The sequence below is a fragment of the Aphelocoma coerulescens genome, assembly GCF_041296385.1.
Source record: "Aphelocoma coerulescens isolate FSJ_1873_10779 chromosome Z unlocalized genomic scaffold, UR_Acoe_1.0 ChrZ, whole genome shotgun sequence".
NCBI classification, from domain to species: domain Eukaryota; kingdom Metazoa; phylum Chordata; class Aves; order Passeriformes; family Corvidae; genus Aphelocoma; species Aphelocoma coerulescens.
Window position 1 is genome coordinate 18,295,788 of NW_027184085.1, and position 17,069 is coordinate 18,312,856.

The 17,069-nt window shown below is 41.4% G+C and overlaps 1 protein-coding gene across 1 annotated transcript in view; it reads left to right on the forward strand.

The window, feature by feature from the left end:
* Nucleotides 1-8,989, forward strand: part of RAB3C (RAB3C, member RAS oncogene family) — a 129,016-nt gene extending 120,027 nt beyond the window's left edge. Inside the window, exon 5 of the mRNA XM_069002042.1 lies at nt 724-8,989. Within this exon, the coding sequence (XP_068858143.1) occupies nt 724-911 (188 nt within the window). The 3' untranslated portion in view covers nt 912-8,989. The remainder of the gene's footprint in view (nt 1-723) is intronic.
* The last annotated feature ends 8,080 nt before the right edge of the window (nt 8,990-17,069 follow it).

The following is a 17,069-nucleotide window of genomic DNA, read 5'->3' on the forward strand; positions in this document are numbered from 1 at the left end:
TAGGCAGACTTTCTCCAGAGAGCTTAGAACAGCTGTCTCTGCTCCATAAAAACTTCCAGTGTCCCTTGTGAGCTAAGGATAGCTCTGGTTTTTGCCTTTGGCGTAATAACTGGGAATGAATAGATAAAAAATCCTTCTGTATTAATTAATTGTTTTCTTCCTTATGTGCATTTCTGTATCTTTTTATTAGTTTGGTGTGTGGAGCTGGGAATCCCTTTGGTCCCATGGATTCACATTTAACTTTAGTAAATATCAAATTGCAAAAATCTCTACTTGTTTTCCTTGGGTTTTTACCTGTATTTTCCAAGCATTATTTTGTATTTTGGCACCACCTTAATAACACAATGGAAATGGCTGTTTCCAAATGAATAATGCTCAGAGGAATCCAGAGATGGAGCAGCAGATTACTCATTCCCAATGGCTATATATATAGGGCATTCCTAAAATAATACAAACAGGTATCAATTTCTAGATTAAACTGTTTTAAAGTAGACTTTTTCTAAGGGAATACATTTGGAGCAGTCCTGACTTCATCTGGCTTTGAATAAAGCCAGTAGCACTAGTGTACTTACTCTGATTGCATTGTAATTGTAACTGCTCTTCTTTCATATGTGTGCTCTCACATGTTTAGTTTCTGAGTGTCTCTTGGTCAAGAGAAGTTTGTATATTTATTGGAGATGCTGAAATACGCATAGAGCATAAACATGTTGTTTATTTTCTTAGGATTTGAATTTTTTGAAACAAGTGCCAAGGAAAACATTAATGTCAAGCAGACGTTTGAGCGACTTGTGGATATCATCTGTGACAAAATGTCAGAAAGTCTGGAGACGAATCCTGCCATTGCTGCCAGCAACCAGAACACACAGCTAAAGGACACCCCTCCTCCACAGCAGCCCAACTGCAGCTGCTAATGCAGCTATCAGCAAAGGCAGCTCCAGTGTGTTCTGTTGCCAAGAGTATTTATGAATGGTCTATATGCCTTTATTTATACTGTCTTATTAATTTATTTGGGAGAACAGTCTTGTTTTACATCATCAGATGTTTGAATATGCATATGGGGATGGAGCAATTTTTAGTCTGAAAGGATGATGCATATTTTAGAATCTGGCTTTTGCATGCAGGCTGTATATTAATTTCTCTTTTCTTTCTACTGTTTTACATCACACTTCAGCTGGTGCCATGTCCTCAAACCACACTGGCCTAGAATTGTCTCTCACTACATCAGTTTTGAGTTAGATAGTTCAATCTTTAGGGTGATGGTCAGGGTGTTTTGAGTAAGCTTTCTGATGCTACTTGTACATTTTCCTGACTGAAAATGAATTTAGAAGTATTCCTGTAGTGAACCAATCCCTTATTCTGTCCAGATCACTTGTACAAGGGACACCTCCTGGAGCACATTGCCTTGGCAAATCTACACTCATTATGTTACAAATCCTGGCTGACTAAAATCTGCAGAAATCAGAAAGAAGTTAGATCCTGGGCCCAAAACCACCAAAATTCCCTGTGAATTTCCAGCTGAATATCCAGGATGTGGATATTCAGTCCAGACTCTCAGAGATATTAGGTACTTCATCCTGTTTGGATAGCTAGTGTATTTACTTTTACATAGGAGCTGCATGTCTATCTAATAATTTTCTGAAACTGGATTTAATTTCTCATTCCATCATTATGGAGATCCCAGTCTTACCTACCCCTGTAGTAGAAGGCTGATTAGCTCTTTCCATTTCTGCCTGCATGAGACATTAACCACACAGTTTTATATTATGTCTGACAGAGCCAAATCCATTGTGCTTGGTTGTTCATAGCCAAAAACTGCCTTCTCACATTCCTGTCAAACCTGCATGCTTCAGTTTTCAGGAATTTCATCTCCCATTCAGTCACTGAGAAAGCTACCACCACACTGGCTACAAATGTCTGTATTTTACTCAGACCTATTGCAGAAGTGCTGATGGTGTCAGTGAACTGAAGTTTGATCTCATTTTTTTCCATTTATTTTGGCAAGACAATTGGGATTTTTAAATCTTTAAGAGTAATAAAAAATTGTCAGCCTTTCTAATTATAGGCTGAATACATTAAAAAGATCTGAAAAAGGCTGTGAATTTAGCAGAATAAAGTACACAAGTTCTTTTATGATAAAGTGTTAAAATAGTTTTATTTCACAGTTTTTACTCCTCTAGTAATTGGTGGAAATTTCTTAAATCTCTGCCCTGAAGTACTTTGTACAACTGCTTTACTTGCATCACAGTGACCTTTTTTAACTAAACAGCATAATTGAACAAGCAATGATTGTTTTATTTTTCCAATTAGACAGAATTTAAGACAAGGCTGACATTTTTTTTAAACTGTCAGCAGTGGTAAAAATATCTGAAAAATGAAAAAAAGGAAGTAACACATAGTACACCAAATTACTCACAATGGCCAAGAAGTCCTTCTGTACAGTTTATGATTTTTGATATAACTCCTGATACACACTAAGAGAAAATGGCCACTTTTAAAACTGATTAAATAATCTACATACACTTTGACACAGTAAAAATTACTTCCAAGCAAGGCATATTGACACATGTAAAATGGATATGCCAGGAGGGTTCTACCTGGGTTGCCTAACTTAAATGAGTAAGTGTTCTTTCTTCAGTCTGGGTTTTTAAACCATGTCTGTCCTGTTAGCTAGCTTATTTAAGCACTTCTTTCCCTAGTTGGCATGGAGACTGATTTACCTCCATAAAGAGAAAGCACCCTCCTGTTTAGAGCAGATGAGCAGCCGGGTGGAAGAGGTACATGCTGTCCAAACCATGATCCTGTCTCTCCCCAGGGTGCTGCTTTTCCCTCCCCAGTTTAAGACAGCATGTTGCTAACTGTGCTGACTTTCACTAGTACCTTTTCACCCACAGCTACCAGCTGATTAGAAAAAACAGAAGCAATACAAAGCGAGCTTTATTTGAGATGGTTGGTGCGCAGTTTTCCATGTTTTTCTGGTTATGTCACTGATTCCTGCTCAAGAAAAAGGAGCAGGAAAGCCTTGAGACAGAATTCAGCTTCAGCTCTCAAGTTCTTTAGACAAACTTTAGGTTGTATTATTAGTCTGAACCATCTCAGGCGAGGAGAGACATAATCACGTTGTCAATGATCTTAGGCATATCCTGAATCATGCAGCTTGGCTAGAAATGCAGATATTCTTCCAGCTTTTCTCTGAGATGCTTGATGTGAAATGGTCATCTGCTGTGCATAATGCAACAAGGAGAAGATACTTCAAGATGTCCCTTGCTGCAGCCGCACTTTGCTTGTATTCCATTGCAATGAATTTAAGAGCCTCCCTGCCTGGTTATGACCATTTAGACTTCAGTCAGTGGTAGAAATATATTATTAGTATTTATCTTTTTAAACAAATTGCATGGTAGACACAGTTCTTTACATAAATAGGATTAATTAATTGCTTTTCATTTTGCATCAGGAGTCTTGGCAGAAGAGTAACAGCAAAATCTAAGAAGGAGAACCCCTGCTTTATGTTTCTGAGGCAACTAACCTGCCAGGCCTCCACACATATTTGGCCTTCTGCATGAGATGGGGTGCTGGAGGAAGCAGCTGTCAGAGTAATGTTGTTCCTTAGAATTCCAAAAATGTGTTAAAAGGAAAAATCTCATGTGAAGTACAGCAACAAAACAAGTCAGTATTTAAAATCTCCTAGAAACTTTGCACTAACACCCAGACATTGTCATGGAGTTCAGAATTAGATTAATTTTTAAAATGGTCAAAATACTTGGAGTTTTTCAAGATCAGACTGTCTAAAACCCTGGGAAAACCACTCAGCCCTCTCAGTTGACACTGTTTTGAGTAGAAGGTTGGAAAGGATGACCTGCTGTGGTCCCATCAAATCTAGTTTATCCTATCATGACTTTCTCTGAAATTGAAAATATGTGGCAATTCAATCAGACCTTTTCTTTTCAATCTGGGTTATCTACTGTTGGAAAAGTAGGCTTTGATTTTCAATCCCAGGTTGGCTTTTGCAGCCACATGCTTCACAGCAATATTGAGTTTTCTGCTATAAAATTTGGTCGCATTTAGATCATGAGCATCATGATCTCAGTACCCTCTCAACAAGTACTTGCCTTTTTGGAGAAACAGTAAAGACAGAAAAGCTTTTGAGAAGTAACTTACTATGCCTTCCCTAAATATTCCAAGAATTCTGAGAGGATTAGCAGTATTAGAATTTTTATTCTATCTAAAATTATGCCTTGGGCTCCTATGGGGTAGAATATCCAAAAGCAGCCTGTGTCAATCTGGTTCAGCTCCTTCTGACTTACATGATAGAACTGCAGTTTTCTTAAATTCAAGTAGGCTGAACATATTTGAAGAACCCGTCACAACTTGATCAAGGGCCTAAATTTAAACAACTGATTATGAATTACTGGAGGACACAAGCACGGTTTGGTTATCCCTGATCTATCCAGTGGCGTGACACAATTCCATCTGGAGCAAGTACCAGGCTACAAAGCACCAAATTTCGCGATGGAAGAGGGGAGGGCTCAGATGAAAATTCAGATAACAGAAATGAAACTACTTTCAGCCTCATCTCAAATCTTGGTTAAAAAGTTCTTGCACACCTTGCACTAATTTGTTGTCACTTTCAGCATAGAAATAGGATTGAATATCACAGGAAATCATTGGTCCAGCCATAGATACCCCATTCAGCTGAGGTTTATCCACTTGGTGAGATAAAGCAGTTGATACACAGAGCATGTTAAGTTTCTGAGAGATGAGATGATGAGATGAGATGAGATGAGATGAGATGAGATGAGATGAGATGAGATGAGATGAGATGAGATGAGATGAGATGAGATGCCTTTGGGCAGAGGGTCCTGAGTTCCATAGTGCCAGCTGAAGCTGAACTAATACTACACAATCCATTTTCCGAGTTATGATCTAGACTAAAGCTTATAGCAGCAGGCTAATCCTGTGCATGAGCAATGCACCAGCCTTATCATGCTCTGACAATGTGTTGCTTCCTGCACCTTCAAGCTGCTGATCAGAAAATACCTTGGGAGCACCCAGGAGCATGGGATTGACTGGTTCCTGTGGTGTCTCTGGCACCAACCTGCTGAACAGCTAGCCAGCCCTGCTGGGTTGAACCTTCAGATGCATGTTTTTGATTCTTTTAAGAGTTCATGTTCACAAGTTACAAGTGCAACTGACTTAATACTCTATCTGTTATTTTTGGTGGTGGTGGTTAGTTTATTTAGACTTGTTCATTTGGTGTTTTAAATACATGTGAACTAGCCTAATTTTCTGTCAAAAAATACTCTTTCTCTCTGAACAGCTGTGTAAGTGACTGTTACCTGGAACTGTTTGTTCCTTTGTGCTTATACTTAATGTAATGCCTAGAGAAATCACCTGAGCAACTACATCTATGTGGCCTTTTCCAGAGCACCAGTCTGAAAGATTACGTTTTCTTCCCTGTCTTCTCAGGTCTTTATATTCAGCTGTACCACCTGCCCCTTTTTTTTTTTTAGAAATGAAGTGCTATTTCAGGATGCACAAAATTTGCTGGAGTTTGTTTGAGAATGCTTTGAGTTTGCCATTTTTAGGAAAAAAAAGTCACAAAAATTCTACATTTGGTGGTTATGCATTTGTTTCTTCGGAGCAGACAAATGATGTTGTAATTGCATTCCTAGAGAAGCCCCCTTCCAAACTTCACCCCTCCCAGCTACTCTTTTCTTCATTCATTTTTTAGAAGTAAGTTTTTTTATTTACATTTTTACAGGCATCAACTATATTTCAGTTCTGATGACAGAATGATTCCTCCTTGGCCTGTTTCATGCAGACTCACAATGTATAAGCCTAATTCTTCTTTAGCTTGAAAGATTTAGCAATGTGAGACCATGAGTTTGAAGCCTTTTAGATAAACCGTCAGGGGCTGTAAAGCAACATATCTTAATGCAAGTTAATGCAATGAGGAATAAGTTGTGTTAATTTGCACCATTAATCCATACATTCTGACTCCACATTCTCCAAGGTTGATCACATGTCAAGTCTCATTTAAAAATGCAACTCATTTCAATTATTTGAAAGAACTCTACCAGTTGTATTCAGGGGTAAATGTAGTTCATCTTTGCAAATTAACCTTTGGGTTTTTTTTTTTTCTTTTGTTTATCCATGGATGTTCAGTGAAGCAGAATTTGTGATTACATACATATTATATACACATGTACACAGTAGTACATCTTTGACACTCATACATTTCCCACTGTTACGTGTTCATATTCTGTGCCACCTTTCCCAAATTTGTCCTTAAATTGTCATTACCACTGGAAATCAAATGTGTTACATTTGAAGACCATAGTTTATTTTCCATGGTTCCAGCAGAGGTAGATGGCTTGTCATTTGTACAATAAGGTACTTGAAGGTACTTGGTATCTGATCGATCCATGGGAGAAGCAAAAGTCCTAATTTTCCTAGAACTTCATGTTCACCCATAACAGACAAAAATGAAAGTTAGAGATTGTTTACCACTTCTGGTGATAGATTTCCTCGAGTAATTCTGACATGTACGTGCAACTAGTGATATATGAAATGTTTGTGCTGTAAGTCCTGTTTGGTATTTTGTCAGTAGTGTCAGATGTGTTGTGACTCGGTTGGACCGTCACAATGTGTAACCTATATACTAGTGTTCGTGGATTTCAAATGTCTTACATGTTGCATGAAAAAAATGTTATAAAATAGGTATTTTTTCTATTTTTGAATACCTCAAGACTGAGGAATCATGGGCCAATAAGTGCAATATTCAATTATTTACTCAGTGTATATAAACTTGTGTGAAAGAGAGAAGCATCATGTATGTGTGATAAGCTGTTGATGATGCCTGTGTGGCTTAAGATTTCTGGTATATGTACACGTCTTGTAGAAAAATTATATAGTAAACACTTTACCAGTGTAGTGTAAGAATATTCTTAAGTAACTTAAACTATATTTCATATATGAGACTATGGTTAAAGATATTTGTATGTTTACTGCAAGTGCATGTCAATTTTACTTTTAGAGTTCCGAGTGTCCTTTTTTGGAAATTGTCATGTTACACCAACACTAGTGGGACAGCACCTTCAGTCAGAAAAATCATTTCTAAACTGTCTGCCTATATTTTTTAAAGCATGTTCTGTAAAAGCATTAAAAGAACCTCTTAGAGCTCAGCATTTATGGTGAGTTAGTTATTTATTCATAAAGAGTCAGTTACATGCTCTGTCTGCCTGTATTGCATAATATCATGTGGGCATGTTTTCTTTAATCTGATACAGTCAACTCATAATACTTACCTGAGATATTAAATAGGGGTACCCAAAATGCTTGCAGATGACTTGCCAAACTTCAGTTGGTGCCCTGGTTTGATATGTTTGGGAACAGCTTGAAGGTCACAGTCAGCAGCACAGCAGAGTGGAAGGTGATCTTAATTAGTCACTTTTGACAATTAAGTTTCTTAACTTCTCTAGATCCTAAAGATGGAAGATACATCCTTAAAGATACTGACCCACATTCTTCACTCTGCTTTTACATGGCCTTCAAAGTTGAACAATTCCACTATTAGGACTAAAGCTGAGGTACAAATGGAAACAAAATGCAGGCCTGAATCTAACCATGAAATTAAATGGAGACCAATAATTTATTTTTTCCTGCTTCCTTGCATAATTCTAATGGTTCTCTAAGAACATGAGCAAAGCCATCAGTACTTAGCAACACCTTTGGGTACATTTGGGACCTTAAATCCTGAATCACTGATCTACCATGGGTTCCCAGCTGTGCCCACAGAGTCTGCAGAGAAGCTCATTCTGTTAATTCTTGCTACATCTCTGGTTTCAAAGGCATGTGTCATCTGCATTGAGAATTTGCTAAATAGAGACAGGCCACTGAGTCTGGGCCATGGGGAGGAATTGGTTTTGCCAGACAATTTTCCTAAAAATGTTTATCCATTAGTACCACACTAAAAGGTACATAACTAGATTTTTAGTTTTATCTGACGCATTTTTGTGACAATGTACAAGGTTGATTTAGGTATGGTTGTTTGTTGCTTTATGTTTTTTAATTTGCTTGATCTGGAAAAGAATGAAATTCTAAGGTCTACTGGAAACCAGTATCATGGGTTTCCTTTCCAATGTCATCTAATACATTCTCTAAGAAAGCAAAGTAGCCAAATTGCATTAAGTAGCACAGGACAGTACTTGCAATGACCTGAAAAGTCCTTAAAAAACACTTTTTTTTGTACCTAATGCCATTAAAATGTCTGCAAAATTATACAGACCACGGTGAAATAAAATGTATGCAGATAAAAATTGGGGATTGCTTAATATAAAAAGGAAATTCTTGGCATCATTGTTGCTGAGCAACAAAGAGTCATAATATGAGGTACCACTAAAATGGAGATACACAGCCTGCTACAGGGCTCCCTACACTTTTTATTGTTACCTGACAGTTCAAGGGCTGGCAGATAATTTTATGTAGCTTTTTAATAATTCCTCATAGATGTATGATTACATGCACAAAGATAAATGCTTTCCTTGATAATATGTAGCTGTTCTGGTTCCCTCAAACTAACTTGTTTGCTAAACTGTTCTTGAAGAAAAATTGAAGTACGTGTTTAGGATACCTTTGTGAGGGGGTGAGACTCAATCTGTGCCTTATCCCCTGACTCTTACTGTGATATAGCTACTGTGGTTTTAAAAATATGTTAGCTAAAATGCTGCTGGGTGATAAATTTTGTGAATCTTCTCCATACATCCATGGAAGCTCTTGTCTGAATGTTCAGTACAAGTGTTATCCACATAGAGAGTTTTAATTCTGTGCAGATGTAGAGACCATGTGTATTCCATTGGATATTCTGTTTGTATGTGACTTCTGTATACCAAGTGGATTTTGTTTGTTTAATTTTTTTGCTGAAAGTTTTTTGTTTGGGTTTTTTTTTTCCTTTTGCAATTACAATAAATATTCAAGAGACTATATTCATGAATATCTCACTTGTGGTGACATGGTCTTACACCCCACCCCTCTCCCCTCATTTATTCCCTTTTACTAACTAAAACTGGAAAAAAATACATTTTTTACTAAATGATGGACAAAGATACCCCATATACAATAATTCATTTCACTAATATCCTCTCAGTAGCACTGGTGACTGTAGTGCTGTACAAATTCCACAGAATTCACTGGACACTTTGCCCTAATAGTCTGAAGGAGAAAGATTTGTTTGACACTTCCCTAGCAAAAGCACGCTGCTGACCCTTTAAAATAGGACAAAGGTTTTCTTTTGATTTTTCACTGTCTACACTACTAAACAGTATATGTGCTTTTTGGATGCTGTTATTAGTTGATCATGTAATCTTAGTCCAAATGCACGATCTCAGTTGTGGTGGGTGGTTATTTCACACAAATTATGATGTATTACTGTCCAGTTATTGCTTTTTTCCAATACATGCACACACACACACACACACACATGCACACATGCACACACATGCACATTCTTGTGCTAGTTTGAACCCTGCTGTGACTTTGCAATTTATTTTCCCTCCACATAAATCCTAATCTTCAATCACTCTGTTCAGCAGATTGCACCATCCCCTGTCCTCCCCAACTCCTGTGAGCAAGACATCCACCTACAAACTCCTTTAGCACATGTCCCTTCTCACTGTTCTGCTGTGTTCCGGCCAAGTTCCCCAATTTTTTCTAGTATATTTACATATCATCTGGAAAATATCTCCTGGTAGTTGCTTAATTGTCTCTTAACACTGAGTGCTTCCTAGCCTACTGTTTGTGATCCTGTATCTCTACATAGGTTTTTGCAGAATGGTCTGTGCAGCTCACTGCCCTCACTCACAGAGCTTCTCTTTATAGCATGGACTCTTGTCATCAAACCACTTCTGAGAATGAAACTCCTTCATTCCTTTCAGATATTGGCAAATGTAGTGTCTTTTCTATCTACTTCCCTATGCCATTGCTGTCTGAGACTGGCCCTAATGTATTTACTGTGTGTATTAGGGAGAGTGGAAGACAAGAAAATGAGGTGTGAGAGGGGGAGGATAGCAGCGGGAAAATAGGTGTCTTCTGATGGATACCTTTGAATGAGACAGTTTTTGAATTGCTTTTATTTTGAACATGCTGAAACTTATAAAGAACTAGACTAGAGAAAATCACAGATGGGTAGATGAGAACAGTGATCTACCAGGATAAGCAACAGGTGTTTCTTGCTCAAGGAAACCCTTTTTATCCTATTTCCAGTCAGAAGGCTGAAGACAAAATGTTTCTAACCACCAAAAAAAAAAAAAAAAGACATAGGAGAAGTTACTGGAAATGTAGACTGACACAGAAAAGATTCCCAGCTTTGAGTAAAAAGGTCAAACAGGCAGAATATCCCAGTGAAGTAAGGGTGCATGACTTAGCAATATGATCCACCAAAATTGAGAAAGACAAGCTCTGGGCTTACACCTGAGGGGACTCAGCAAGGCAATGGAAAACTGAGGGTTAGTTGTTTTTTGTATAGATCTGTGCAAATCTTGAGCTGCAAAGAGAAAAACAAGTGCCTTCAAAAATCTGAAGTGCCTTTCTAAATCTGTGTATCTGTTGGCACTAATGCAAGATCCTGAAGAATTAAACTGTAAGCCAGAAGATTTACAGCTTAACTGTCTCATGTAAGAAAGGAATGTGCTTTATACCACGGGGAACACTGGTCACCAGCGGCAGGCCGTGGGAAGCTGGTATGAGGTCCTGTTCTCCATACTATCACAGCCAGAGGGTCTGACATGTAGTCTGGTCCTAATTCTCCACTGGGGTTGGAGAAGCTGGAGGTGCTGAAGGAGCAGGAGGCTGAAGAGACACTCCAGCCCTGGCTAAGCCTAAGAGTGAGCCCAGGCAGTTCTGCAACCCACTGCAGTGTGATGGAAAATGAGACCAGAGACCATTCCACCTGTGTAAAAATGGTGTGGAAGGTCCCAAGTCAATCCAAACTCAGAGTTGTTAGGAAGATAAAAAACACTGTCTTGGAGAGTTAGAAACTCTGGTATTACACTCTTCACTTCCCAACAGCTGCACCATGGGAGGATATCTGGGGCCTCCACAAGGAGGATCATGGTTTCCTGAGGAGATGCAGCCTGAGGAGATACAGGCACATGTGAAGAGTGACCTTGGACTGCCAAATTATCACCCCTCTTGAGGCAGTGCAGCTAACCCAAAACAACTTGGCCAGGTGCAGACAATCAGCACGCTCCCAGCAGAGCAGTCTCACTCAGGGGCTCCTGCAGGGTGTTCTGAGGCCCCAGGAAGTGCATACTCTCTTGTTTCAAATCAATGCCTGTGGTTAGAAAATAAGCCTATGAATAGCTATAGAACATCTGGGGATGTCACACAGGAGATCTGCCTCTTACCAGACTCCAGAGGTTTTAAAGTTTAGATAGGGTTTTAGGAACATGAGATCAGGCAGCCATTTTTTAAAAGCTCTGCCCTGCTTTTCTTTCAAGAAGATTTACCCTAAGAAATATGTCTTCATTTTTACTGTTTTCTTTAACACTTATCCAAGCAGGAGAAGGCTTAGTCCCTGACCCCAGCAGCACCAGTCCCTGTGCCAGCCAGCAGCCCAATGCACACAGCCCAGCCAGCCATGCCCTGCAGCTGTGAGCCAGCCATCGTCTCAGGCAGCATCTGCTCAATGTCTCAGGTGGAGCCTGCCTTTGGGCCATCTCCTTTATTTCTGTTGAGGAACAACACCAGAAATTGTGTGGAAAATAAAGCCCACTTTGAATTGCAGTTACTCTGTTCGGTAATTAACAGTAGAGAGATGAGTTTTCTGACGTCTTTGCTTCATGAGGGCACATAACCATCCACATGCCACCTGGCATAGCAGAAAGAAACCAAGGTTTTACTCTGTAACTGTCAACGTGGAACAAATGTTACTTTGTGTCTATGCAGGATAAAAATATCTTCACTAGCATTACAGACAAGCTGGTTAAATAGCTCCTTTTTATCTCACGGAATGGGGGCTGTCTACCAGGATGGAGGTACTTGGTGTTCATGTCAAGTCTACAGGAGGTCATTTAGCCTTGAGCACATACGGGATTCCAGACACAGCCATTCATTTCAGGAGTCCTATGCCTTTGGTCAGTAGTCTGGCTGCTGTCTGCTTTTATTATATGTGTGCTTTCTGTACCATGGTATTAGCAAACATAACTATCTGGTCCTGGGATGAAGGTTTCTATCTGGAAATTGTCTTGTTCTTCTTCTGCATGTGACTCCCAGTTTTCTACCACTAATTATTTTCCTGAAATATGATAATAGAGATTCCAAGCACATAAGAAGACGGATTTCTTCCTATTTCCTTAGCAGATAATATCTTCACTATTACATTTCAGAGGAAGCCAGAAAGACAATTTATAAATCTGCTAAGCCTTCCCTCTTGCCTTACCAAACTTGGCTCAAGATAATCCATGTCTGCACAGTCCCACAGTACACAAATCACCAACTCAGAGTGGAAGCTGCCTGGCAACTGCTAACAAAGAAAAAGGGAGAAATCACAGAACTACATATTGGAGATGTGCTGGCACCAGACATCCCTCTTACACTGGGCTCATTGGCGGGTTAGGTAAGAAGCCTTAGTGTCTCAGTGCTAAGCCAACAGACTCTTTCTCCTCCAGTCACCACTTATATTCCAAGGAGAAACTGACCTTTTAGTGCTGGGATTCTGGAAAATGAGTCTTCTTTTTTCTTTTCTTTTTTTTCTTTTCTTTTCTTTTTTTTTTTTTTTTTTTAATGAAATCACATAACCAGAAGAACGATTCATTGTACGAGGAGAGCAATGGATAAATGTTGCATTCAAATAATATGCCATAGCATATGTGCATGATGATGATGACAGACAAGCCACAGGGAAAACAAGCTGGGACTGGATGATTTTGGTGGCCACAGATACCATCTTAAGCTACTTCCAAGTATGAGCAATGGAAACTGTCATTTTATGGGCAGCCGCATTTCTGGCTGTCTGTTTGCCTTCAGCCACCTTTCATGATGCAGCCAAGAGGTTTCTGAGTACTGCATTTGCTCAAAGGTGCTACTTCAGTGCAACAGTGGGGAATCACACAGCTAATAGTCTCATAGTGCTAAAAGAAGGTATAGGAAAAGGAAAAAAGGAGGGTGTGTCTATAAGAGTTGCACAAAGTCTTGGTGTAAAGGCCTTACTCCAAGAATAGGAGTAAAGTTAGTAAATCAGCAATGACCTAGGCCCTTTGTCCATTTTAGTGGTCCAAAGGTTTTTGGCAAGTCAGAACCGTGATACAAGCACTTTGTGAAGCTTGCTGTGGGTCTTACACTCTGGGCTATGCATACCTAGGTACAGAGATCCCAGGGGTCATCAGTAGAACTTACTGCTGCATCCTCACTCTGCTGTGATCCAGTCCAGTGATCCACTGCTGTGATCCATGGACAGTCCTCAAACTAGCTGTGTTATTTCAGCATAGCACTGAACTGCCTGGTAATGACAGGCTCATCTAAAAACCTTGCTTTTCTTCCTTCTTTTTCCTTTTCTTTGCATTGAAATGAAAATTAGATGCCAGAAATATCTTTTAACTCACCATCTTTTCTGGTCTCACAGCAAGAACCTTCCTTTGTGTTATTCCAACACCCCACACAGATGCTACAGGCTAAAATCTCCCCCAGCTGCCTTCCAGACCACTTTCCCGCCACCCCTTGGGAAGGAGCAGTGAGTGCCTCTCTGTGCAGCTCATGATTGCATCAGATAGCCCTCTAACATGTGTGTGCTGCAACCACACTGCGCTGTGCACTGCAGCTGCTCCCTGCTGCCTGGCAGGGACCCTTCCTGTCACCTGCCACACAGCAGAGCTTTTGGCCTTGGGAGCAGTCTTTTGTCATTTCAGTTTCATGGGAAGAAGTTTCAGATTTTAACCCACTTAACCCCAGGCTGCTGCTCAGCCTGCTCAATAGATTGAGCTACCCCATCTTGTGAAATCCACTTTTACCATTACCTTTATCTCTGTAGTTGCATGTCGGGCCTGAGAACTAAGCCTGGCTGCATTTTCTGGCTGTGCACTACCCCATTCATTCACTGCAAGACACAGGGCAAACAGGCATGCAACACAGTCTGTTGGTACAGGAGGGGTTGATCCCTAAGAGCTGCTCTCCTAATCAGGGCAAGAGCTAAAGTGAGGGCTCAGTGAGCTTGCAATGCACACTGCTGCACCAGTGACTGCATACAGTCACTTTGACTGTCTTCCTGACCCCTGTTTGACAGTGGCTGAACATGGGCCAGAGTGTGCCCAGGTGGCCAAGAAGGCCAATGGCATCCTGGCCTGGATCAGCAATGGTGTGGCCAGCAGGACCAGAGCAGAGATTGTGCCCCTGTACTGGGCACTGGTGAGGCCACACCTCGAGTGCTGTGTCCAGTTCTGGGCCCCTCACTGCAAGAAAGACATTGAGGGGCTGGAGCGAGTCCAGAGAAGGGCAATGGAGCTGGGGAAGGGTCTGGAGCACAAGTCCTGTGAGGAGCAGCTGAGGGAGCTGGGGAAAAAAGGAGGTGACCTTATTGCTCTCTACAAGTACATAAAAGGCTTTAGCAAGATGGGGGTCAGTCTCTTCTCACAAGTAGCATGCATCAAGACAAGAGGAAATGGCCTCAAGTTGTGCTGGGGAGGTTTAGATTGGGTGGTAGGAAAGATTTCTTCACTGAAAGGGTGGTTAGGCATTGGAACAGCCTGCTCAGGGAAGTGGTGGAAGCACCAACCCTCCAAGTCTGCAAAAGACATATAGATGTGGCACTTGGGCATATGGTTTAGTGGTGGACTTGGCAGTGCTGGGATAACGACTGGACTTAAGAGTCTTTCCCAGCCTAACTGACCCTATGATTCTATTCATGATTCCTGTGCCGCACTCCACAGCCGTGTGCTGGAGGACAGGCTGTACAGACGAGTATCACTATATCCTAGGGACAGCGCAGTTCTAAAAACAAAAGGCATCATACCTGATAAACGGGCATTTTGCCCAAACGCTGCCCCGGCGGCTCCCGTTCCGAGCGCAGCGGGACGGACAAAGTCGCGGCCGGAGCCGCCGGGGCTGCGCGGGCGGCGGAGCGGGCGGCAGAGGGAGCGCCGGAGCCGCGCAGCGCATCTCCGCTGCCCCCGGGCCTCGCCGCACGCAACTGGGGTTGCGGTGCCCCTTTCATACTTTACAAGCGTTTTGGTAGGTCGTTCCCTGCAGCTTGCCTTTACACGTGTGCTTTCCCTGTGTTCCTGCTCAGGAAAAGAGGTAGGAGGCTGTTTTACCCACTCCAGAAAGGAGTGGCCTCGCTTGGCCACGATGTGGCGACAAGGCTTTTTTCTTAGCTCGTTGCTGTCTGATGGATCCCTGGCAGATACCTTATCTGCTACTTTTACCTTCGCGGATCCAAGCGTGGGAAAGATTTCTGGTCCACTCCAGCCCTCTCCTTTTTTTTTCCCAGGTATACCCTGTCCCACTCCGCCCTCAGCACACATTTTGGTGGCAGCTGCTAACACTTTTCAACTCTGCATTTAATTAAAGACTTCAATATTGTAATTTCCCAAACCATCAGTCTGACTCCAGGAAAGCTGTGAAATAGGTGCCTAAAATAATATGAAGCCATATAATATATTGGCTTCATCCCTTCTATTGTCTGGTACGTAGGGTTTCTTGTCCGTACTCCAAGTGCATCAGAGATGTGTGTTTAGTGTGTTAAGAATTGCTGCTTAGGTGGAGGACAGAAAGAGCAAGAAGGAAAAATACTTCATGCTGTCATCTCTCAAGAGAAAGAAAAAAAAGCCTCCAAAGAAAAATGACTAAAGATGGTCTTCTGCTATCCCTTGGGGGCACCCTGGTCTGCAACTTCCAATTTCAGCTCAGCACCACAGTGCTGCATGTGGTCATGACACCTCCCACATTGTCAGCCTTCCTACAGGCACTGAGGGCTAGAAACTCCCTGGAGAATTAGTGACAAGAGACTCTTTAATTTTTTCCTACCAACTCTAAGGCAAGAAATTATAGTTCCATAGCCAGAAACAACTCAGCATTGACAAGCTTCTGGAGGCTTACTCAAAATTCTGCATTTTTTCATGCACAAGGTTAGTGTGCATTTGCCAACAATTCCAGATGGGTTCACAGGGCCACCCAAACAGGCTCTCCTGTTCAGGTCCTGCAATCCAGTCAGAAGCAGCAGCTGCTGCTGCACAGAACAGACAGCCTGTGGTGGCCTGGGCAGGGGGCTGGAAGACAGACAGAGCTTCTCACCCACAGCAGCTACAGAGATACACAGCTTTAATGTGGGCCCCCTAATGCATATTGTACTGTTTGTGTGAGACGAAGTTTCAAGTCTCTCCCTGATATTTTTTGCCCCCACCTTCTGATCCCAGGATAGGAGTAGGACAGAGCTGGTTCCAGTGGTGAAATAGGAAACATATTCTGCCCCTTCCTTGCAACCTAATGCATCTCATTTTCTAGTGTATCATGACATAAGTAAAAGTATCATGACATAACATGGGAAGAGGATTCACCAAGATAGCAAAGCAAGGAAATTCTGCTCTGTGTATGGGTTTAGCACACTATGAACTACCTTTGCTTTGCCATACAGCAGGCATGTGGTACATGAGTCTACAGTCTATTATAATGATGTATTCTACTGTTAGTTCACATGCTGTTATTGCAGTTCACAATTTTTGGAGTTTCTTTTAAAACCCTAGCTCTAACACTAGCCCTTCAGAAAGCTCAAAAAAATGTTGATATTTTCCCCAACATTTATTATGCAGGTAAGTTCCAAAACCTCAATTTTAATGGCTGCCACACAGGCCCACTAGTGAAAGGGCAGGAACACCAAACATGTTTCTTATTAACTCATTGCCCAGAGAAGTGGGCCTGCTCCTGACTTGTGCTCCTCCACCTAGGCAGTACACTGCATGGGCATTTGGAGAGATTAGGGACAGGCTGGCCCTACCCTTCATCGAGCACAGACTGTGGATATCTCAGGCCTCCCCATCCTTTTATCAACCCCAGACATGGGGGCCACCAGTTTTGGAGGCCCTGAG